This window comes from Mirounga angustirostris, unplaced genomic scaffold (assembly GCF_029215605.1).
Source record: "Mirounga angustirostris isolate CCGP_5_RB_7025 unplaced genomic scaffold, mMirAng1.0.hap1 SCAF_15, whole genome shotgun sequence".
NCBI classification, from domain to species: domain Eukaryota; kingdom Metazoa; phylum Chordata; class Mammalia; order Carnivora; family Phocidae; genus Mirounga; species Mirounga angustirostris.
Window position 1 is genome coordinate 92989698 of NW_026991723.1, and position 21773 is coordinate 93011470.

At 66.3% G+C, this 21773-nt stretch overlaps 2 protein-coding genes across 6 annotated transcripts in view; both read left to right on the forward strand.

Moving 5' to 3' along the window:
* The window catches only part of RABL6 (RAB, member RAS oncogene family like 6), a 21251-nt gene extending 8076 nt beyond the window's left edge, over positions 1–13175 (forward strand). Inside the window, exons 3-15 of one of the 4 annotated variants that reach the window (XM_045883541.3) lie at positions 288–335; positions 2858–2910; positions 3807–3898; positions 5924–6064; positions 6496–6601; positions 7264–7367; positions 9268–9572; positions 9774–9924; positions 10896–11105; positions 11176–11413; positions 11699–11870; positions 12337–12434; positions 12522–13175. In XM_045883541.3, the coding sequence (XP_045739497.1) occupies positions 288–335; positions 2858–2910; positions 3807–3898; positions 5924–6064; positions 6496–6601; positions 7264–7367; positions 9268–9572; positions 9774–9924; positions 10896–11105; positions 11176–11413; positions 11699–11870; positions 12337–12434; positions 12522–12710 (1907 nt within the window). In that variant the 3' untranslated portion in view covers positions 12711–13175. Of the gene's footprint in view, positions 1–287; positions 336–2857; positions 2911–3806; positions 3899–5923; positions 6065–6495; positions 6602–7263; positions 7368–9267; positions 9573–9773; positions 9925–10895; positions 11106–11175; positions 11414–11698; positions 11871–11991; positions 12293–12336; positions 12435–12521 lie in introns of those variants that run through there. The other 3 variants (XM_045883542.3, XM_064579088.1, XM_054509508.2) reach the window with 3 other exon arrangements.
* A 150-nt stretch (positions 13176–13325) lies between these two features.
* AJM1 (apical junction component 1 homolog) lies at positions 13326–21343 on the forward strand. Of its 2 annotated transcripts, XM_064579080.1 has the most exons (4): positions 13326–14707; positions 14947–15046; positions 16437–16520; positions 16596–21343. In XM_064579080.1, the coding sequence occupies exon 4, from the start codon at positions 16655–16657 to the stop codon at positions 19580–19582; it is 2928 nt and encodes a 975-aa protein (XP_064435150.1). In that variant the 5' UTR covers positions 13326–14707; positions 14947–15046; positions 16437–16520; positions 16596–16654; the 3' UTR covers positions 19583–21343. The 2 variants fall into 2 exon arrangements, with proteins under 2 accessions (XP_064435150.1, XP_045739496.1); XM_045883540.3 differs by lacking the exon at positions 14947–15046.
* Positions 21344–21773: the final 430 nt, after the last annotated feature.

Genomic DNA, 21773 nt, shown 5'->3' on the forward strand with positions numbered 1-21773 from the left:
TGAGGACAAGCCAGGGTCATTCAGTGCAGCCGAGCAGAAACCTAAAACAGCGAGGAGCCTTGCTGCCCTCCGGGGAAGGAGGCTGCAGCTGGTGCGAAGGCTGCGGGTGGGAGTGGGGTGTCCTTGGTGAAGGCGCTGAGCGAGGAGCCCGAGGTGTCCTGGTGGGGGACCCACACTGGAAGAATGGGAACACACAGCAACACCTGGATGGCCCCTAAGAGCCCAAGTGTGACCAGAAGGTCGAAGGTCATGTTGGACACTAATCTTCATGTCTTCCCCTACTTTAGCCACTGATGATATCGTGAAAGTTGAAGTCTGGGACGTAGTTGACAAAGGTAAGTCATATCTTTTCATCATGAGTACTTTTTCCTGATGCTTTATTCCTTCTGTGAACAGAAATCCTCCTTGCCCCCCCCGCCCCGCCTGCCATGGCCACCTCGTTGGCGCATCCTTATGGGGATCGTGTCCGGCATCTCAGACATGCAAGTCTCTGCGTTCTCCTCAGACTCTGGGTGGACGAGGAGCAGCCCGGGGCTGCAGGAGGTCTGGGCCTTAGAGCAGCTCCCTCCTGTGTCTGGGGTAGACGGGGCGGGACGCCCAGCGGTGACCCGTCGGGACTGCAGCCTTTGCTGCTGAGATGCACATTTCACCCACTGAGGCAGCACACGGTAGTGGGAGGCGCACACGGGTGGCAGAGTTGGGGGGGCTCCAAACCCAGAGGCCCGCGTGGGCTGTTCCAGGAGCCCCCGATGCAGCGGCCCCGTGCCCAGAGCTGAGCGCCAGCTTGTTGGCTTCTGAAGCTGCCGCTCCTCGGGGGCACGTGCCCACCTGACTGCTCTGCTCGGGCCCCGCCGGCCGGGTGTCTCTGCTCTCCCAGGGAAGCGCTTGAGCTGTCGGGGCCCCAAACCTCCGGGGCCGTACCCATGTGTGCCTGGCAGTCAGGGGCAGACGTGGGCCCCCTTCGGCACCCTCTTATTTCCTCCTCACTCTCAGGCCTTGAGCCCGTGTTCCTCCCTGGTGCCAGTGCCCTGTGCGGCCTGTGTGCTGCTGAGTGTGGTCTGACCTCCGACCTGGGAGGCTTGCCACAGCTGCACGTGTCCTCCAGTGAGAAAGGAGACTGTGGTTTCTGGTGCGGAATGTGCCCACCCCTCTCCTCTCACCGTGTTCTCAGGAGGTGGGTTTAGGTTCCCAGGACTGATTCAGCTGGTATAGGACAGCCCGAGGGCGAGCAGGAGCACCAAGCAGGAACTGCTGCCCGCCGGGATGCCTTCAACCCTGGTGGGCTTATGTGGGCCTCGTGCTTCCAGACCTGGGCCGGCAGCGTGTCTGTGCACGTGTTTGGAAGGCAGCCCGTGCGGCGTGGTTACCGTTGTGGATTTGAGGGGAAGCCTCCACGCCCTGGGGGCTCCCCTCCTGAAGCACTGCCCACCCCCTTCCTGGCCTCAGCCCCATTGGTTTGGGGTAGGATGCAGGTTTCCAGAGTGGAGTCCATATTTGGGGGCACAGGGCCCCTTCCGGTCAGCAAGTGACGTTGTCACTGGTGGGAACTGCCCCGTGGTGCAGAGGAGATAGAGTTCCACTTCATGGATCATGGGTGTGCCCCGCTTCCTGCCTGTGGAAGGCACAAAACCCGCACACCACGTGCAGGGACGGCTGGGGCAGGGATCCCTTGGCCTGGCTGTTCATGGTGTCCCACAAGGCGCAGAGAGGGCCGGGGACAGGGTGGCCGCGCAGGCGAAGGTCCTAGGCTTGTGTGTGGGTGCACAGCATCCCCACAGCTCCGTGCTGCCTGGTCCCCCGGGTGAGAAGGAAAAGCCCCCTCTCCACCGCTCCAGCTGCTTGCCTCTCGGACAGGGTCTGAGCGACACGCACAACAGCAGAGGGCATCGAGTTTGAGAGGCCGAGATCCTGGTGGAGAGCGGGAGAGGGGGCACAGAGGCGAGGCCCGGCGAGTCTTGGGGCAGGGCCCAGAAACTGCTGGTTGGGGCGCCCCCAAGAAGAGAGGGCCCTGGGGAGCAGCCTCGCATCCCCCAGGCAGCGGTAGCTCCCTGAGACTGGGGCTGGTGCTGCAGGCGCTGCCACGTGGCCAGCTTCTGCTGACCTGGGACGGCCCCGAAGGTGGTGAGAGGGTCAGGAAGAAGCTGTGGAAACTGGCAGCAGTCGGTTTTTTAATAAATGAACCCAGTTTGTTGGGGGGAGGAGAGAGCTTTCTTAGTTTGCCCAGGCCGTTCTTCAGACCGAGGGACCTCGAATTCCCAGGGTGACAAACTGCTCCTCCTCCTCCCTTACAACTATCTGGGAGCTAAAGGGGAGGGAGCACCGATGGTTTGGAGCCCTCTAGTGCTCAGGAGCCACTAGGCCGGCTCTGGCACCCTGTGCTGCTCGGGGCCTCGGCCCCGCCCGGGCAGCCTCCGGGCGGCACCTGAGAGACTGGGCTGGGCTAGTCTGTGCCAGCCGACAATGCCCTTTCAGGGCCGGGGCCTCGGCCAGTCTGGCAAGGAAGTGCCGGAGCTTGAACCAGAGCCTGGGTGGCCATTAGGGCTGTCTCGCTGAGCAGCCCGCTGAGCCCTGCCGGGCACCTTCCAGTTGAGGCCGGGCTGTTGGAAGCCCCCAGGGCCCCTCCTGGCTAGGTCGGGGCCGCTGTAGCTGCAGGGAGGTCTCAGTGGGGTGGGGGCTGCTTCCTGCCACCAGTGGGATGGTTCCATTGCCACCTCTGAGGGCCGGGGCCCCCCGGGGCTCCTAGTCTGACAAGTATGGCCCTGCTGGAGATGGGGGTGGCATGGGGGTGGGACTTGGGAGAAGTGTTCCTCCCTGGGGCCACGACTCCCCCCGTAACTGTCGTCTGTCTTCTAACAAGGGAAGTGCAGGCGGCGAGGTGATGGCTTGAAGGTGGAGAACGACCCCCAGGAGGTGGGTAAGCTGCGTCCCCCCGTGGGGCTCAGCATTCCAGGTGGGGGTCAGGACCCTCCCTGGGACCCCAGTTGGACCAGCTGGCCCCACTCCTCATGGGCCCCTGTGTTGTCCACAGGGGTATTTGGGGATGTCTGGGCTTGCCTGAGCTGTTAGTGGTGACGCTTGCCAGGCCCCACGAGGAGTTTCACGTGAGAGGTATTTAGGTGCACTGGCCAAATTCTGTGGCTCCAGGCACACATGGGCACAAGTATGGCTCTGAATGGGCTCTCCCGGCAGCCATCACCCTTGACACAAAGAAGTCAGGGGCAGACAGGCACCCCTTCCATTCCAGGGAAGCTTTCTCCCCATTGTTTCCGAGGGACCCTGCTCTCTGTCCTCCTGCCTGTGGACAGTCAGTCTCAGGGTGGTGGGCAGCCTCTTGTGCCCCTTTAGGGCAGGAAGGTTGGGTAACGGCCTGGTTTAGGTCTGTCTGGCCCTTCATGGGGATCTTTGCTACTGCCCCACAGTGCAGCCACGCCTGTGTGTGTGCTCTAGAAGGTTCTTTGTCAGCGTCTTCCTCAGGCCTGGAACGCACCCCGCACAGTAGGTAGGGCACTAGGTGCTCCAGCACCCCTCTCGGGCGCTCGAAGGACCCTGAGGCTCATGAGGAGGGTGCCGCTGGCTAGTGGAGCAGGCTCTAAATCAGGGGTGGAGCAGATGTGGCCCCAGAGCCTGAGCCGTTCACTACTAGAGCCTTCTAGGCAAAGTTTTCTGGCCCCCACTCTTGATAATCTCCTTTACATGTTTTTTTCCAAAATGAAGACTGTGCTTTTCAGCCCTCCCAGGAGACAGGGCTCACAGCTGTGGGAGCCTGCCCTGAGCACCGTCTCATGCTGGTTGTGCCCCGTCCCTAGGCAGAGTCCGAGATGGCCCTGGACGCCGAGTTCCTGGACGTGTACAAGAACTGTAATGGGGTGGTCATGATGTTCGACATCACCAAGCAGTGGTAAGGGGGCGCTGGCTGGAAATAGCCCTCGAGGCTCCTAGTACCGCACCACTGGAGGGCCACCCCTGGGGGTCCAGCAGATTGTAGCGACACCAGCAGCTCAGCCCCATGGAGGCCGTGCCTGGCCGTCTCCGGGCATGTCCGCGAGCACAGACGGAGCATGTGGAGGGCCGGCTGCAGGGGGACAGCACGGGGGCGGGGTGTGCACCTTCCACGGCCCCATAGCCCTTCCTGGAAGTACCGTGCAACATTTGGCAGAATCAAATGGCCATTTGTTTGGGGTTCCCTAAGACACCCCTGACATTCTTTGATTCACTAAGGGGATGCAGAGCTAAGATCCCAGCAAAAGACTACAGAGGGAGGTGCAGGGGTGAGCCTGGGGGCGGCCCAGTGCCAGCTCCCAAGGGGCCCCTCCTCATGGAGTCACATGGGCAACATGACACATATGAAGTGCTGTCTTCCAGGGCAGATGGGGACCCTCAATTCCCTAGGCCTGCCAGGCGACTGTTGGTGGAGAACACCAGGAGCCCCCGCCCGACAGCCGCCTGGGGCCTGACCGCTGCCCGGGGCCAGCCTTCCCGCAGGCCTCTCCAAGAACGACGGCCTCGGGCCTGCCCTGTGGATGCTGTTCGGTGCACTGCTGGAAGTCTTACAGAACGCAGGAGGAGGAACTGAGCAGCCCTTGTAGAAATGGCCTGTAGGGTCGTCACTCCATTTTCAGTTTTTAGAGTTGTTTTATGATCCTTGCATTTGTAGTACACGTTCACCGCAGCAAACTCAGACGTCAGACGCTGCTGCTGATGTCATTGCTGGGGTCCAGCCAGGTTTCCCCAGAGTGTTCCACACACACACCTCTGTCTTCAGAGCTCTGGGGTCTTACTAACAGGTCTGTGTGGATGCTGCTTTGATCGGAGAATACATTCCCGCACGGGATCCGACAGGGCCTCCCACCAGCCCTCCTAGCGCACGGGGACGCACTCCTGGGTGCCTCCCATCGTGGACCGCCCACTAGCACGTGCATGAGAGGCCCCGGGGTGGCAGCAGGCGGAGCATCAGAAATGTGCAGAGCAGGGTGGGGCGGCCCTCAGGGCGCAGACGTGCCCTGCAAGAGGCAGCCACGCGCCCCCCCCCCCCCCCCCCCGGGTGGCAGCAGGACCAGCATTTCTCCCGTGTAAGCTGCAGTGGTCCCTTCCACCCAGGGGGTTAGAGGTAGCTTTCCCTACATGGAATCTGGCACGGACACTCTTAGCGGCCACTCTGCTCCGGCAGGCCCCCACATCGCTGAAGCCCCGAGCCTTTGCTGAAAGGCAGGAGGCCCACATGGGGGAGCTGTGGGGGGCCCGCTGGGAGGCATACCTGGGCTGCAGGGGGCAGAGCAGGCGCCGGCAGATGCGGGTCTGCCCGCTGGTGCTCAGAGCCTGGGCCGGTTCTCGGAGGCCGGGGACCTGCGAGTAGCAGCACGCTCCCTGCAGGTGGCGCCACTCTGGGAAGGCAGCTGCACTGGCCCCCTCGTGGGTCAGCTGGCGCTTGCAGTGGACGGTGCGGGCCAGAAGAAGGCCCGAGTGCACCGGGCCCCGCGGGGTGGAGGAAATGCTAGAGCCCGCGCGGGAGGGCAGGCACCCCTGGCCCTTTGTTAACACTCCCAGTGACTGCGTGTAAGTCAAAACTAAAGCCTGGTTTGCCGCGTGGGCATGCGTGTCTGCAGTCCCCGTCGGCAGTCTCCAGGTCGGAGGCACGTTACTCCTCCCTTCACACGCCATCTGGGAACCCCAGCCGTGGGCCCCAGGCCTGGAGAGCAAGGCCCTGACACCACAGAAGCAACCCCTCGGAGAGCCCACAGACAGGGTGCGAAGACACCTCATCAAAGGGACCCCCCAGGAAGGGAGCTGGAGAGAAAACAGCAGAAGCAAGGGCTGTTCTGTAGGGTGCGGGCGTTCGGGGTCCTGGGCCCCGGACACACACGGGTTGGGGTTGGGGTCTCGAGGTTGACACTAAGGAGGTCTTTCCTCTCCTGTGCCCCCTAAGGACCTTCAACTACATCCTGCGGGAGCTTCCCAAGGTGCCGACCCACGTGCCAGTGTGCGTGCTGGGGAACTACCGCGACATGGGCGAGCACCGAGTCATCCTGCCCGATGACGTGCGCGACTTCATCGACAATCTGGACAGGTGGGTGGGGCAGCCCGCGCCGGGGATGCACCCGCCCTCCCCAGCTCCGGCGGTCCCTAAGCCAGGAGCCATGCTGCAGCAGGAGGACCTGGGACTAAGGATGGCAGAACCAGGGGTTGGCAGCTGTCTTCCTGGCACCCAGCAGGCCTGCGGGGGAAGGGGGGTGGTCCCTCCATCCCTCTCTGAGGCCGGGGGTCGGGCTGATGCAGCAAGGCCCCCTCCTCTGGGCAAGAGCCCAGGCCAGGCGTCGCCTGCTGGGCCCTCGGGTGTGGGCCTGGGAACGTGGGGGCGCTGGCTCCAGCCAGGGGGGTGGGCGCAGGCATCAAGGACAGCCTGGCCCAGGTGTGGCCACTGGCCCGGAGGGGCTGCGCCCTGCTGCCCACCACCAGCTGCCTCAGCCTTCAGAGCCATTTCGTTCTTTTTGCAAACAGGCCTCCAGGCTCCTCCTACTTCCGCTATGCCGAGTCCTCCATGAAGAACAGTTTTGGCCTAAAGTACCTTCACAAATTCTTCAATATCCCGTTTCTGCAGCTTCAGGTGAGCCCCGCCTGTAGGGTGCAGCAAGCGGCCCTGGGTTCTCCGGGGGCCACTCTGGTGCAGGGACAAGACCACCGTCAGGACTTAATGTGCTGGTGGTGGCGGCCCCAGCATGGCCTGCTCCATCCCCTCCCCTCTGCTGGGCTAGCCTGAGACCCAGGCCTTTCTAGAACTCCCACAGAGCCAGCTACAGGAGAATGCAGGGATCCTTCAGGTGCCCGTCAGGCCATTTCTGACCAACAAGGCAGGAACTGGAGGCGTAGACGAGTGGGTGCCTCAGGCCCGCACCGACTCTGCTAAGGTGCCCTGTGCCTGGCAGTCAGCGCTGCATGTCACTGGGGGAAGCGGAATGTTGTGTAGATCACAGCTGTGGCTGATGCACGTGGAAGGGCCGAGGACTGGCCCCGAGGTGGCGTGTGCCAAAGCTCGGAGTGTGGAAGGACAGGGCAGGAGGCCTGGTGTTGGGCATTTCGGAGCCGCTCTGGCTTCTGGGGGCACGTGTGTGGCCGGGGCACCGTCTCTCGGGGCGTTGCTCACAGCACTGACCATGACCTCGGAGCCCCACTGAGCTGCTTGGGTGTCCTGCTCGCCACTGTGTCCTCCGTCAAGGGCTGGCTGAGCGGGGACACAAGGCTGAAGGGGCTCCCTGCTCTGTCCTCTAGAGAGAGACCCTGCTCCGGCAGCTGGAGACGAACCAGCTGGACGTGGACGCCACGCTGGAAGAGCTGTCAGTGCAGCAGGAGACCGAGGACCAGAACTATGACATGTACGTCCGCCCGGGGGCCGCCCCCGGACGTTAGCCCTGCAGGCAGGCTCTGCAGGAGGGCCCGCGTCCTGAGGGCCGACCTCCCTCGGCATGCCTCCAGCTTAGGTCTGTGCCGAGCCCGACAGCGTGGAGCGCCTCCCTCATGGGCACACCTGATGGCCTGAGTGGGTCATATGGCTCCGAAATACCTGAGTCATTTCGGCCTCAGACGTGGCCATGGGCAGGGACCGGAGTGCGGGCAGGACAGTGGCCCTCACTGTGAGGTCAGCCGGCAGCCCTTCCCGTTCTCTGTAGCAGGGAGCTTGAGGACTAACGGCCAGTAGAGCACGTGCTCGTCTGGAACAGGCAGCTTGAATTGGACGTGGAGCCCCCAGCCCTGGGCTCCTCCGGTTGCTCCCTGAGGCCCACGGAGCACACTGGGGCTGGGCCTTTTTAAATTGGCCTCACCGGAACCCAGGGGGCTCCACCTGATGGGTGTGCCCCGGGCCCTGCTGACCGCCCATTTGCTAGAGGTGGTCACTGTGTGGGATGCCACTGACCCAGGACAAGTGTCCACCCAAGGCCCTGCTGAGACTGGCCACCCTCGTGTTTTCTGGCGCAGGCTGCCATGGTTGGAGGTCAGTTTCCCAGATAGTAGAGTAGGTCTTCAGAGAGCTCCTTGACCTTGGGAGGGGCTTGTGGTGCTAAAGACTGGGGGTAGGGATGGAACCTTCCAGTCCTTGGTAGCGGAGGGAGGGAGGTTCCTGGCTGCAGCTGGGCATGGCCAAGCACACAGCTGCGTGGGGGGCGAGCAGCCCTCGGGCAGGCCTGGCCGCCGCCTGCTCGGGGCTCTGGTGGCCACCGTCCGCAGCTCCTGGGAGAGGCACTCGCTTTCAGGAACTGGTGACCCTGAACTACCCCTAAACACAGATGTTTGTTTTGTTTGGTTCCCACTGAAGGCACCTAAATGTCACAGCTGCCTGTGCTCATGTCCTGGGCGTGGTGCTCCCCCAGCAGGGGTCTCTCCCCACAGGGACTCACAGAAGGGCCTTTGTGTTGGTCCCGGAACTAGCTAGAGTGGTTCTGGGGGAGTGAGTGCTCGTGCACCTAGGCTGCTTGGCTGGTCCCAGGAGGGAGCCCCAGCCTGGTGAGCGGCTGCCCCTGCCATGGAGCCCATCCCAGGGTTGACTGGCTTCCACAAGCTCCTCTGACCAAGAGCTTGGGTACCCGGCACTACCCAGCATGTTGCCCCCTGGGAAGATGGCAGCCGGAGCCTCTCCTCCACATGCGCCCCTCAGCGAGCCCTGGGACCAGGCTGCCCAAGGAAGGCCGCAGCATTGCGGGCTTGGCACTGACGTCTCCGTGACCTAGAACACGTGGGCTGGGCCAAAGACTTGGGCCAGGGGCTGGGTTTCACCCTCAGCCTGCCCATCCTTCTGCCTCCACCCCGAATCCTAACTTGGAGGTGCAGGTGGCCAGCCCAGACACACCCTTGTCGGTCGCCAGGGAACGGGGCAGCTCTTCATTGTAGACCTTCTGTCGGAAAGCCTGCCTCGGGAGGGGAAGGCATTGCCATAGGCTGGTGGCGTCACCGGCCTCAGCCCGTGGACAGTGGGGCTCGTCACTGAGGTTCCGTCGATTTAGAGCCCCCGGTCTGGGCTGCTCCCTATCTTGTAGGTTTGGGGCCCTCCCCGTAGCAGGTCCTGTGCCTGCTGATGGGTGGAGAGCACAGGGTGTGGGTGAGGAGCCGCCAAGCCTGCCTGTCGGCTCTCGCCAGCCCCTTCCCTGGTGGGATGCTCTGCTTGATGCTGGGGCATGAGGGCCGATGAGCCCGAGGGCCAGGACACTGCTGTCACCCTCATCTCAGGGGAAGAGACTTGGGGGGAAGGCAGATTGCTCACTGCCTGTTCTGTATCCCCAGCTTCCTCGAGTTGATGGAGGCACGCAGCCGTGGCCATGCGTCCCCACTGGCAGCCAACGGGCAGAGCCCATCCTCAGGCTCCCAGTCTCCAGTGGTGCCTCCCAGCGCTGTGTCCACAGGGAGCTCCAGCCCCGGCACACCCCAGCCAGCCCCACAGCTGCCCCTCCACACCCCCTCGGCCGGCCCCTGCCCCCCACCCCCCATGGAGGCCCCACTGCCCCCTGCAGCCCCTGCCCCTCGGCGCAGCATCATCTCGAGGCTGTTTGGGACCTCGCCAGCTGCCGAGGCAGCCCCTTCACCCCCAGGTGAGCCCCGAGAGCGGAGCAGGTGGGTGTGGGTGGCCCCAGTGGTGGAGCACTGGCCCCATGAGCTTGCAGACCAGGACAGGGTCTTCCTCCTTCCTCCTGGGCAGGCGGCCCCACAACCCAGTCAAATGGGTACAGCCCGGGATAGGCCCGGTGGGGGCGGGCGTTGGACAAGTGGGAACTGGCCTCTCCTGTCCACAGAGCCGGCCCCAGCTGCAGAGGCCCCCACCAAAGTCCAGAACGTGGAGGATTTCGTTCCCGAAGAAGGCCTTGACCGGAGCTTCCTGGATGACACGGTACCCCAAAAAGATGAGGAGAAAGTCGGAGCCAAGGTCCTACAAGACAGTGACAGGTAGGGGCAGAGGCCGGGCGGGACCTCAGTCTTCCCCCAGCCTCCCCCAGCTCTGGGTGAGCCGAGGGGACAGGCCCCACCAGTTCGGCAGCATCTCAGAGGGAAGGGTTCCGTGAAGCCCCGCACCCCAGGAAGAAGCCTGCTCAGACCAGCCGTCAGGCCACTGCGTTGGTGACGTGGGCTGGGCCTCAGGCTCCACGAGCTCCCTGCCCACAGAGAGGGAGCAGGAGGAGTGAGGCTGGCCTGACCCTGCACGTTGGTGCCCATGACCCACCGTCAGCACCTTCTTGGGCAGAAACCATTGAGAGCATGGGCACTGGCAGGAGAAGCCCAGGGCCGGAGAGCAGCCACCAGGGCCTCCCCGTGACGGGCAGACAGAGCAATTCAGACCTGGCCTCCTGCCCCTGCTCCTCACCCCTCATCATCGGCTCCTAGGCCTCTCCTGCACGTGCTTCCCCGCACCGCACTGAACGCAGGTCGGACCCACTAGTCCCCAGCATCCCCGGGTCCCTCCAGCCCAGGCTCCTCCCCCAGTACCAGAAACACCCCCAGCCCATCCCTGCCCACGCCCTGCACCCCACCATCATGCAGGAGGGTGCCCACTTCACACATCAACAGCAGGCCCCACCATGGCTTCTTGCTGCATGCTGGTATCTCCGGCCCTCTCCTTGGCCCCCACCTCGCACCCCAGCCCCCGCGCTGGCCTGCGCCCCTGCTATACCACATACACCAGTGGGTTCCCTTGCAGAGGGGCCCCCGAGACCTAGACCGCCCTTGCAGCAGGTCCCGTGTCTGTCCTCCCACAAATGTTGAGTGCCAAGGGTAGACCAGCCTCCGTCAGTGCCCACGCCATGCACAGAGAGGACCTCCGGTGCCTGTGGGTGCCAGGGGTCTGGAGCTCGGGGTGGGAAGCTGGGCTCTCTGTACCGCCCTGCTAACCTCTGACCACCCTGCCCGTCCCCCCTTTGCAGCGATGGGGAGGCCCCAGGTGGGAACCCGCTGGTGGCAGGTTTCCAGGATGACGTGGACGTTGAAGATAAGCCGCCCGGCAGGCCCCGACTGCCCCTGGGCCCCAGGGAAGGCGTGACTTCTTCCAGTGAGGAGGAAGCAGAGGGGGTGGCGGCGCACCCCAAGACCACTGTCCTGGTCCCCGAGAAGTGCTCTGAGCCAGAGACCAAACGGTATGTGGACGGGACCCGTCCCAGGGGCGGGGGCGGCCGAGGGCCCCCTGACCTCTTCCTTGTCCCGAAGGTCCTCCACAAAGGCCGCGAGGCTGCACAGGGCTGCAGTTCCCAGGGCTGCGGAGTCCCGCCGGCCAGGCGTCCGCAAGTCCCCCACCGAGGACCCCTCTGGAGGGCGTGAGGAGGGCAAGGACCAGCAGGCAGCATCATCAGAGAGTGACCCTGAGGGGCCCATCGCCGCCCAGATGCTCTCCTTTGTCATGGACGACCCCGACTTTGAGAGCGACTCGGACCCTCAGCGGAGAGCGGTGAGAAGGGGACTTGGCACCCACTCAGCTTGGAAGCCCTGGGGACAGTCTCGGGCAGGAATGGCAGGAAGGAAAAAGCGCCTGGCGACATCCCCAGGGAGAGGCTGCAGCGTCCTGGCCCCCGCATTGGTCCCTGCTGGCCACCCTGATTCCAGGTTGGGTGGCAGGGTCTTTCGAGGTGGCTTGTCACCTGCCTGAGAAATGCAGGAGCCCTCCCACGGGGGTCACATGATGGAGGGTGCTGGGGAGGACGCTGGCCGCCCAACCTGCCGGCTCCTTCTCCAGGATGAGTTCCCAGTGCGAGAGGACCTCTCTGACGAGACAGATGAGGATGCTGGTCCTGCCCAGCCGCTCCCACCCCCCAAGCCCCCTGTGTCCTCCTTCAGACTGAAGAATGACTCGGACCTCTTCGGGTTGGGACTGGCGGAAACGGGCCGCAAGGAGATCAGCGATGAAGGTAGTTTGGGGGCCCGGGTGGGCTGGGGGTTGTGGGGTGCATGCCAGGACCATGCTGGAAGGACGGGCAGCAGGGGGCACCTGGCGAGTGTCTGCTCAGGTGGCATTTGATGGCCTGGCAGGGTGGCTGCGAGCAGCATGCGCTTCAAGTCCCGCCACCTCTGGGAAAAGCCGCATGGTCGGTAGGCCTGTGGAGCTCTCATGGCGCCTTGTGGCCCCGGGCCGCTGCACGGCTCCCTGTCCCTGTCCCTACCCTCCATCCTGGGCCCCCTGAGCCCAGCTCAGCGCTCACGTGAGACGTGTCCCAGAAGTTCCTTGTCCCCAAAATGGAGAGGAAAGGACCCTCCCAGGCTCGTGCTAGGGCAGAAGTGTGTCTGCCCGTCGGCAGGTATGTGCTCTGGGCTCCCACGGGTCTCAGCGCACCTTCCGGGCCGTGCGAGCCACCCAGGCCCCCCCTCCCCACGCAGGCCGAGAAGCCGCAGGCCCATGCTGTGTCTTCTCTGCAGATAAGGAGGGCAAGCCTCCCACAAAAGAGAAGAAAAAGAAGAAGAAGAAAGGCAAAGAGGTAGGCACCCTGCCTCCCACCTCCCAGGTGCCTGCTAGGCAGTTTGGAGTCCTGGTGCCCCCACAACCTGAGTTGCCCTCTTCCCAGGAGGAAGAAAAGGCCGTGAAGAAAAAGAGCAAGCATAAGAAGAGCAGGGACAAGGAGGAGGGCAGGCAGGAGCGGCGGCGGCGGCCCAGGGCTACAGAGAGGACCGCTGTGGATGAGCTGGAGGCCTTCCTGGGGGGCGCAGCCCCGGGTGGCCACCTCCGCGGGGGCGGGGACTACGAGGAGCTCTAGGCCTAGCACCGCCCACCCGCTGGGGTGGGGACGGGCCACAGGCCCACTCCTCGCTCCTGGGGCTGCTGAGCCCGCCCTGCAGGGAGTGGGCTGGCGGGTGGTGGGTGCGGCTCTGCGGGCAGCCGGTCCCCAGCGCTTCTCAGGGATGGGACTGAGGCCCAGGAGGCCGCGAGGCTGTTTACAGGGCGGGGCACGTCCTCGTCACCGGCCTGGCTCCTGCTTGCCCCCAGCCCGCTGCACTCGCTCTCCCAGGCCCCCCCCCCCCCGCCATGCGGGTGGGCTCCGCTTCCTGCCCCTTCTGGCATGGGGGACAGACCCCAGGCAGCACCGGCACCTTTCCCGGGCTAGGGTCCAGCTTTGCACCTGCGCTGGGCTTGCTGCCAACCAGGCCGGGGGGTCCTCAGACTCTGTTTCCTCTTGTTCTCCTTCAACACTCCGACCATAAAGCTCTCCTGTTTTACTGTGTGTCTGTGTGCGCTTCGCCCTGTACGCAGCTCTGCCCCAGCTCCATCTGTCCCAGGTCACCGTGGGTGGGTCTGAAGGTTCTGAGTTCCCTGCCTCTTTCCCAGAGAGGCAGCTGCTCCTGGATAGGAGGCCTTGCAGCCCCACGTAGCCCAGGGAGGTGGTCTGCAGAGGCCTTCCCGGCAGGCCCAGCCCCACGTCTGTCCGGTCTTGTGTAGGCTGGGTGACCTAGCCATTGTCCCGCGCAATGTCCTGCCAGGGCTAGACAGCTGTGCCCAGGAACACCTGCGGGCCCCCAGCCCTCCTACGGCAAGTGCAGGTCTGCTCTGCTGGCCTGTCCCAGCCACCTTCTGGTCGGCCTTCAGCCCAGCATCTCCCTGCAGACCCCGCCCCCTCCGGCTGCCAGCAGCGCCCAGCCCCCACCCACCTCCCCACAGTTGCCATGAGAACCATGCCCACGGTGGGAGGGGGGGGTGGTAGCCAGGCCTCCCCTCAGTCCAGAAGGCCTCCCCTTCCCCACTTCCTGTGCCTAGACGAAACCATGGCACGGGGCCGGAGGCCAAGCACCAAGCTGACACCTTAGGGACTTGCTTTAGTCCACAGCCTACGAGATCAACTGCCCGTGTGGAGCCCACTAAACGTGGGGAATCAGGCTGACATGAAATGAACTTGCCCAGGGCCCTGGATCTAACGGACCCACGACAGGGCAGGTCCTGCCCTTTGGAGCCAAGGGCATCCATGACTCAACCCTCTGCCAAGTCAGACTGTGCCCTGGCTCAGCATCTTGTTTGGGAGGGGCTGGGAGGCCTAGAGGGTGGAGGTCCCCGTGGTTTGTAAGTGGACCACGTGCAGACCGGCCCAGGGCAGCGACAGCCCTCCACTCACCTAGACCCTGACCCCCAGGGAGCCCAGGAGTGTGCCCTTGCCCAGGAGAGTCTGAGCATCCTGGGGACAGGAGGCTGCAGGCCTCACTCGGCCCCAGGTACCCGCAGAATTTGGCACCTCCGGCTCGGCAGCGCAGAGGCCAGCGGGGCTGGGAGCGGCCCATCTGCTCCTGCAAGGGCTCAGCGGAGGTGTGAATTCTGGGAGCTGTCTGCGGCCCAGCCAAAGCTTGGGGCTCCTCCAGGGCCCTGCCCCAAGGCCACCGCCAAGCCACCAGCTGCCCTTGGCGTGGGGGGGGGGGGGCACGGCTGGAGGTGGGGACTAGCAGGACGGGCAAGGTGCTCCCTGGGTGTGGGCACCCCGGTTGGACCCTAGGCCTGCACCTTGGAAATGAGGGAGAACTTGTCACCTGGCGCTCAGCACCAACACACAGCTGGTGGGCCACACGGGTCCCAGGCCCACCGCACGGCCCCTTTAAGTGCAGCCCCGCCGGCCGCCACCGGAGGCAGCACTGAGCGGCCGGCGGCCTCCGCGCCGCTGCCTCGAAGCTTCTGCCGGTGCCGGGGACGCCGCGGAGCGCCGAGCGGGGAAGGCGGAGCGGGCGCAGGCCTGCGCAGCCCACCGGGCGCGCGCGGTGGGGAAGCAGCGCCCAGGTAAGGGGTCGCGGGCCGCTGCCCCACGGGCCCTATCACGGGGCGGGGGACACCCGCAAGGATGGGGGCCCAGCCCGGAGCTACACCAGCGGGTCCCGACTCTGGGCGCTCAGGGCGGGGGCAGGGCTGTGCGGCGGGGAGGGCCGCGGGAGGGGCTCGTTAGGCCTCCGACCCCTGCAAGGCCGACCATCCCCATGGCCTCGGGGAGGGGCGCCACCCAGTCCAGCTCCTCACCGCAGCAGAGGCAAAGCCGGGCTGTCACCTCCCTGGGGCGGAGCCTCATGCCCTGTCATCGGACCCCCAATCCGGGCCTGGCTTTGAGCTTCGGATGGAAAGGGGGTGAGAAGGGGACAGTCCTGTGAACAGGGACGGAACTGGGGTGGGCGCAGGGCTGGGATGGGACAGGCACCCAGGCGTCATGGCCCTGACCCAGAAGAGCAGCCGTGCGGGCAGAAAGCCCCTGGCACCCTGGGACACAGAGAGTCTACCTGACCAGAGATCCTGCCAGGTGAGGGCCCAACCCCCGGCTCGCCCTCGCTCAGCCTGGGGCATGCTTCCCAGTTTGTTTGAGGAGGGGGCCGTCAGCATCGCTGGAGACCCGACCCAACCTGTCCAGAGACCCTGTGCACCAGAGGGGCGGGTGGCCCCAGTCCGAACATTAGCCCAGTGCACAGAGTGGACCCCAGCCCAGCCCCCACTGCGGGGGCAGAGGAACCTCAGGTTGCCATGGAGCCTTCCTGAGCTGTTGTGGAGAGGGCCCTCTCCTGAGAAGCAGTGAACAAGGGGGGGGCTTTACCCACCCACCACCCTGCCTCCCCTGCTTGCGGCCTGGCCTGGTGCGCTGCTCAGGGGAAGAGGGGCAGCCATGAGCTCGTGGCTCACGCCCCCACGTGGTCCTGCAGTCGGTGCCTGGTTTCCCAGCTGCAGTGCACAGGCTGCAAAGCTGGGGAGTGGCTCTCCGGTCCTTGTCATGACAACCCCAACAAGCTTGGTGGGTTTCAACCACCCCAAGATATTGGGGATCAGAGAAGGTTTCTGCAAAGGAACAGGGGTTTTAGGGCCCAGGGATGCTCTTTGTGGGGCATTATTCTGGCCTGGGCCACACGGAGGGTTAAGAGTTGGGCAGGTCAGTCCGTCAGTCCAGGGGCCATGCCTGGACCTGATGGGGCCATGTCAGTGCCCACTGGGGCCTCCCAACTGGAGTTTGGTTCAGGGGACCATTCCCAGTGCAGCTGCCACTGCAGTCCTGGGGGAGGGACTCCATGCCCCACCTGGTCAGCAGGTGGGTAGGGAGGCTCAGTGTCTTTGTGCAGAGCTGGCTAGGGCTGGGGCCCCTGCACTCCCCCTCAGACAGCACCATCGGAGGGCTTGCTATGCACTGGGCACTAGGAGGGGGCTTGAGTCACCAACAGGTTTTGTGAGGCCAACACCTATAAAGCAATCTGTAAATAAGGCTTCCCATGAGCATCCAGTCATTGCAGCTGGGACCCCCACCCCCATTGTTCCTGCCCCAGGAAAGGGGTTCTACCCAAACCTGTCCAGTGGTCACTACTGGGGGCAGAGGGGCCATCCAGGGATAGGGGCCCGGGGGGGCAAGAGCTCGGGAACCATAGCAATGGCATGGCTTTTCTGGCTGACTGGCTCCATCCCAGCAGAAAGTGGCCCTGAAAGGATGGCCTGGGGCAAGGGGCAGGACCTGAGTGGCTGGACACGTGGGTTCCTCCTGCAGGTGCTTCTGACGCCGGCATGGAGCAAGCGCCTGCGGCCTCAGCCAAGGCCCGCAGCCAGGACTGCTACGTCCACGGCGTCCCAGGTAAGTCAGGTCAGCGCAGGGGTGCCTCCAGGCCTGGGTTGCAGAGGGGACACCCTGACCCGCATCTCCCACCAGGCCAAAAGCCCCCCAAGGCAGAGTAAGCTGCAACCACCAGCCTGGGGACCTCTTTTAAGATGACCCGCACGGACCCGCCGGACCTGTTGGTGTCGACCGTGTACCAGGACATCAAGGTGGCGGCCCCGGGGCCCGCGTCGCGGCGCCCGCCATGTGAGCGCTCTGTGGCCCCGCCTGCTGCGCCCGCGCCTTTCAACAAGCGTCACTGCCGCAGCTTCGACTTCCTGGAGGCGCTGGACGGGGCGGCCATGGAGGCCCGCACAGAGCCGCCGCCCCCGGAGCCTGCCGCGCCGCGCGCCCGGCCCCGCGACGGCGAGCCCCGGCGCCGCGCCCGCTCCAAGAGTGCGCCCCGCGCGCCCCCGGGCCTGACGCCCGCACCCGCCTCGCCGCCAGTGCTACCGCGCCGCGGCCGGGAAGCCCAGCGGCCAGCGCGGGCCGAGGCGTCGCCGCACCGGGAGCCTGCGTACCCCGCGCTGCGCGCGCTCGCCAATGAGCTGCACCCCATCAAGCTGCAGCCGCAGCGGGGCGGCCCTGGCCGCATCGCGCCCCTCTGCGCCACCACCGGCCGCTGCGCGCCCCCCGAGCCACCCGCCGGGCCTGCACCCCACGTCCGCTGTCGCCTGGACATCAAGCCCGACGACGCGGTGTTGCAGCACAGCGCCCGGGGCTCGCGGTCCTGCGGGCCCGCGGAGACGACGCCCTGGGCCCGCGCCGCCCCGCAGTTCCACGGCCTCACAGTGCCCGGGCCTCGCCACATGGCGCTGTCGCGCACGCCCACCCCCAGTGACACGTACTGTGCGGACCCCCGGGCGCTGTACTGTGACGGTCCGCTGCCTGGGCCCCGGGACTATACCGAGCGCCGAAATCTGCCCTTCACCTCGCCGCCAGGCCCCACCCAATTCTTCTACACAGAGGAAGCCGAGGGCCACCCTGGCGGCTTTCCGGCCAGCCCTGGGCCGCCCTTCGACAGCTACTACGCCAGGCCCTTCCCGCCCGAGGAGCCCGCCGTGCCCAGCCCAAGGCGCAGTAGCGGCTACTACGCGGGGGAAGTGCGCACCTTCCCAGTCCAGGAACCGCCCTCCCGCTCCTACTATGTGGAGGCCGCTCGAGCCTACGGACCGCCCTGCGGCCCGCGCTATGCTCCCGACGAACTGCGGGCTCATCCCCCCCTCCGCCCCTTTTACACAGAGGACTTCGGGCGGTACCGCGATCGCGATGCCCTGGCTCGGACTTACCCACACCCCCGCGGCAGCCCCGCCTGGGGTGACTGGGGCCTGCGGCCTTACCGCACCCTGCAGGTGGTGCCTCCTCCGGACCCTGGCCCATTGCTCGCCTCTTGGCACGGGGTCACCGGCACCAGCCCGCCCCGGCTGGCCACTGACAGCCGCCACTACTCTCGCTCCTGGGACAACATCCTGGCGCCCGGGCCGCGCCGGGAGGACCCCCTGGGCCGCGGCCGCAGCTACGAGAACCTGCTGGGGCGCGAGGCCCGGGAGCCGCGGGGCGCATCCCCCGAAGGCCGGCGTCCACCCGTCGTGGTGAACCTGTCCACCTCTCCTAGACGCTATGCGGCGCTGTCACTGTCAGAGACGTCACTGTCAGAGAAGGGCCGCGGGGGCGAGGGCCTGGGCCGCAACTGGTATGTCACACCTGAGATCACCATCACCGACAACGACCTGCGCGCCGCAGAGCGTCCGGCTGCCAGGGGCTGGGAGCTGCCCGGGGGGCGGCCCCGGCGGTCTCCGCCCGCCGCCCCCGAAGGCCCCACTGGTGGCCGCCAGCGCAGCCTCGAGCAACTGGACGAACTCATCACCGACCTGGTCATCGACTCTCGGCCCCCGGCCGGCCAAGCCCCGGAGCCCGCGGCCAATGGCCTGGGCCGCCAGCCGCGCCGCCTGCTGGACTCTCGGCCCGCGGGCCCCGGGGCACCCGCGCTGGCGCCGCGCTCGCCACCCGCGTCGGCCGGCAGCACCGAGGAGCCCGCGGGCCCGGGGCAGGCGGCCGACGGGTCCCCGGAGCCCAGCGCCGACGAGGACGACCTGATGACATGCTCCAACGCGCGCTGCCGGCGCACCGAGACCATGTTCAACGCCTGCCTCTACTTCAAGTCCTGCCACAGCTGCTACACCTACTACTGCTCGCGCCTGTGCCGCCGCGAAGACTGGGACGCGCACAAGGCGCGCTGCGTGTACGGCCGCGTGGGCAGCGTGTGCCGCCACGTGCTGCAGTTCTGCCGGGACAGCGGCCCGGTGCACCGCGCCTTCTCGCGCATCGCGCGTGTCGGCTTCTTGTCGCGCGGTCGCGGCGTGCTCTTCCTGGGCTTCCCGAGTCCGGGCTCTGCAGACAACTTCCTGCGCTTCGGCCTCGAGGGCCTGCTGCTGTCGCCCACCTACCTGTCTCTGCGCGAGCTGGCCACGCACGCGGCGCCCCTGGGCAGCTATGCGCGCGAGCTGGCGGCCGCCGGGCGCCTCTACGAGCCGGCCGAGTGCTTCTTGCTCAGTGTGTCGGTGGCCGTGGGCCCCGGCGCCGCGCCCCCCGGCGCCTCCGCCCGGCCTGCGCCCGCGCCGCGCAGTGCCGGGCCCACGGTACGCAAGTTCGCCAAGGTGGCGCTGGCGGCCGGCAGCCCGGCGCGTCCGCCCCCGGCTCGGGGTCGCGAGCCCGACATGGAGACGCTGATCCTGACTCCGCCGCCCGGCACGGCGGGCCTGGACCAAGAGGGCGAAGCAGGCCGGCGCGCGCGCGAGGTGGCCTTCATCCACATCCAGCGGGAGCTGCGGCTGCGCGGCGTCTTCCTGCGCCACGAGTACCCGCGCGTCTACGAACAGCTCTGCGAGTTCGTCGAGGCCAACCGGCGTTTCACGCCCACCACCATCTACCCCACGGACCGGCGCACCGGCCGCCCTTTCATGTGCATGATCATGGCTGCCTCCGAGCCACGCGCGCTGGACTGGGTGGCCAGCGCCAACCTGCTGGACGACATCATGTGAGCCGCGGGGTCGCGCCGGGCTCCGCCCAGCCCGCTCAGGGCCCGCCCACTCCGGCCCCGCCCAGTCCACGTAGGGCCCACCCCCGAGCTGCGCCCCGTCTACTCAGACACCGACCGCCCAGTCCGTCCAACGCCCACTACGAGCCCGCACAGCCCTCTCAGGGCCCGCGCAGTCCACCTGGGGCCTGCCCCCGAGCTCTGCCTGCCTACTCAGACCCCGCCCAGCCCACCGGGAGCCCCGCCCAGCCCCTCAGGCCCGGCCGTGCTCCCCCGAGTCTTCCACCTGTTCGCCACAAGCTCCGCCCAGACCCCGCCCTCTGGAGTGAGCAGGCCCCGCCTTTCCCTCCCCCTCCCCCAGCTAGCCCTGGGGCGTCCGCGGAGGCCGGTCCTCGGGCCCCTTGGTGCTCCCCGCTGGGAGGCGGGGTGGGCCTGAGGACCGCCCGGCCCTGCCTTCAAGAGGACGGGTCACTACTGCAGACCCCACCGCAAAGATCCGGTTAGCCCACTTCCTGACGTCCACAAGGCCTCCCTGGAACCTCCCCAACCCTGATTTGCCCTGATCCAGGAGCCCGGGTTGACCAAAGCCTAGTCCCGTCCCTTTAACATGCCCCCACCCCTTTCCTGTGGCTTGGGGTGCGTCCTGCTCCGAGGCCGTTCCTCTCTGGAGGACACCCTGACTAGTCCCGGTGTGTTCGTGTCCCGAGCAGACAAGGCTGGTGGGAGCCCTGCACGGCCCGTTCCCGCTGGCTCAAGCCCCGGCTAGAGAGAGCACAGCTGGACCCCGAGCCCGCACATTGGCGGCGCTCCCCGTCCTCCGGCCGCCCTGACACGGGCCCTGCAGGAGGGTTTGGGGGAAGCAGCAACGGAGGGGGTACCTGGGAGGGGAAAAGAGGACGTGGGTGTGGACGCTGGCAGGATCCATCCCAGAGCTGAGTCCCGGCAGGGCGTGAGTCAGACTGTCTGCCCAACACCGACAGGAGGCCCCTAGGTGGGTGCCAGGATAGAGTGGGAGGAGGGAAGCAGATGCATGGGGTGGATGAGGGGAAGGAAACGTAGAGGCGGTCCAGAAGGGGCTCCTACCCGCTAACGTAGGGGGGGACAAAAAAGATTGGACGTTCCCAGTTGGGAGCGGGTGCCGGAGCGAGCTAGTTGACCAGGGCGGGGTCCACTGGAGGGGTGGGGGTATGACTACACGAACGGCCTCGCGTGCTTGCTCTGGCCTTGCCCTATGCTGTGGGCTGGAGACACGAGGCTGGCGGCCAGGCTCCGGTCCCGGGAGCGCACATTCATTGGTCCACGGCCCTCGCTCAGTAAGTGCGAGTGACCCTGAGAGGGAACTAGGCCGGGCCTCGCAAGAGCCCTCCTGGAGCTCCCGGCACTCCCCATCGCGGCCAGGAGAGGACATCAATTGAATGGTGAACGTCCCCCACACCTCTATTCCCGGCTCTCGCCCCCGCCCCGTGCACTCCCGCCCATCCCCCCAACGCCTGCGCGCCCGCCTTGGCCTAGCGCGTTTGCACCCGCCACGCGCCCCGCTCACCCCACCCGCCTTCGCGGCCTCCCAAGTCCGGCCGCCCCGCCCCCTCCCCCCCGGGACCTCAGCTTTCCGCCCAACGCCTGAGGGCTGGCTGGCCAGGAATGACCCTGGGCCGGGATTATTTCCAGGGGGCGAACGCTTTCCAACCAAGTAAAACAGAACTCAAATTAGACATTGCTTCCTCTTTGGGGGTGGGGAGTTGTGGGTGGGACTTGGACGGAGGACCTCCGACCGGCTGGGCCCGGCCGGGCGGGTGAGGGAGGGAAAGGAAGAGGGCCTTGGGATGAGGTGGGAGGACAAGGAGGAGGCCTTGGGACGCGGTGGGGGACGGGGCAGAGGGCCTTGGGATGCGATGGGGGACGGAGGTCCTTGGGACTCGGTGAAAGGACAGGGAGGAGGGCCTTTGGACGCGTTGGGGGACGGGGAGGAGACCTTGGGACATGTGGGGGACGGGGAGGAGGCCTTGGGACACTGGGGGGGACGGGAAGGAGGGCCTTTGGACGCGGTGGGGGACGGGGAGGAGACCTTGGGACACTGGGGGACGGGGAGGAGGCCTTGGGACGCGGCGGGATGGAGAGGAGGGCCTTGGGACGCGGTGGAAGGACGGGAAAGAGGGCCTTGGGACGCGGTGGAAGGACGGGAAGGAGGCCTTGGG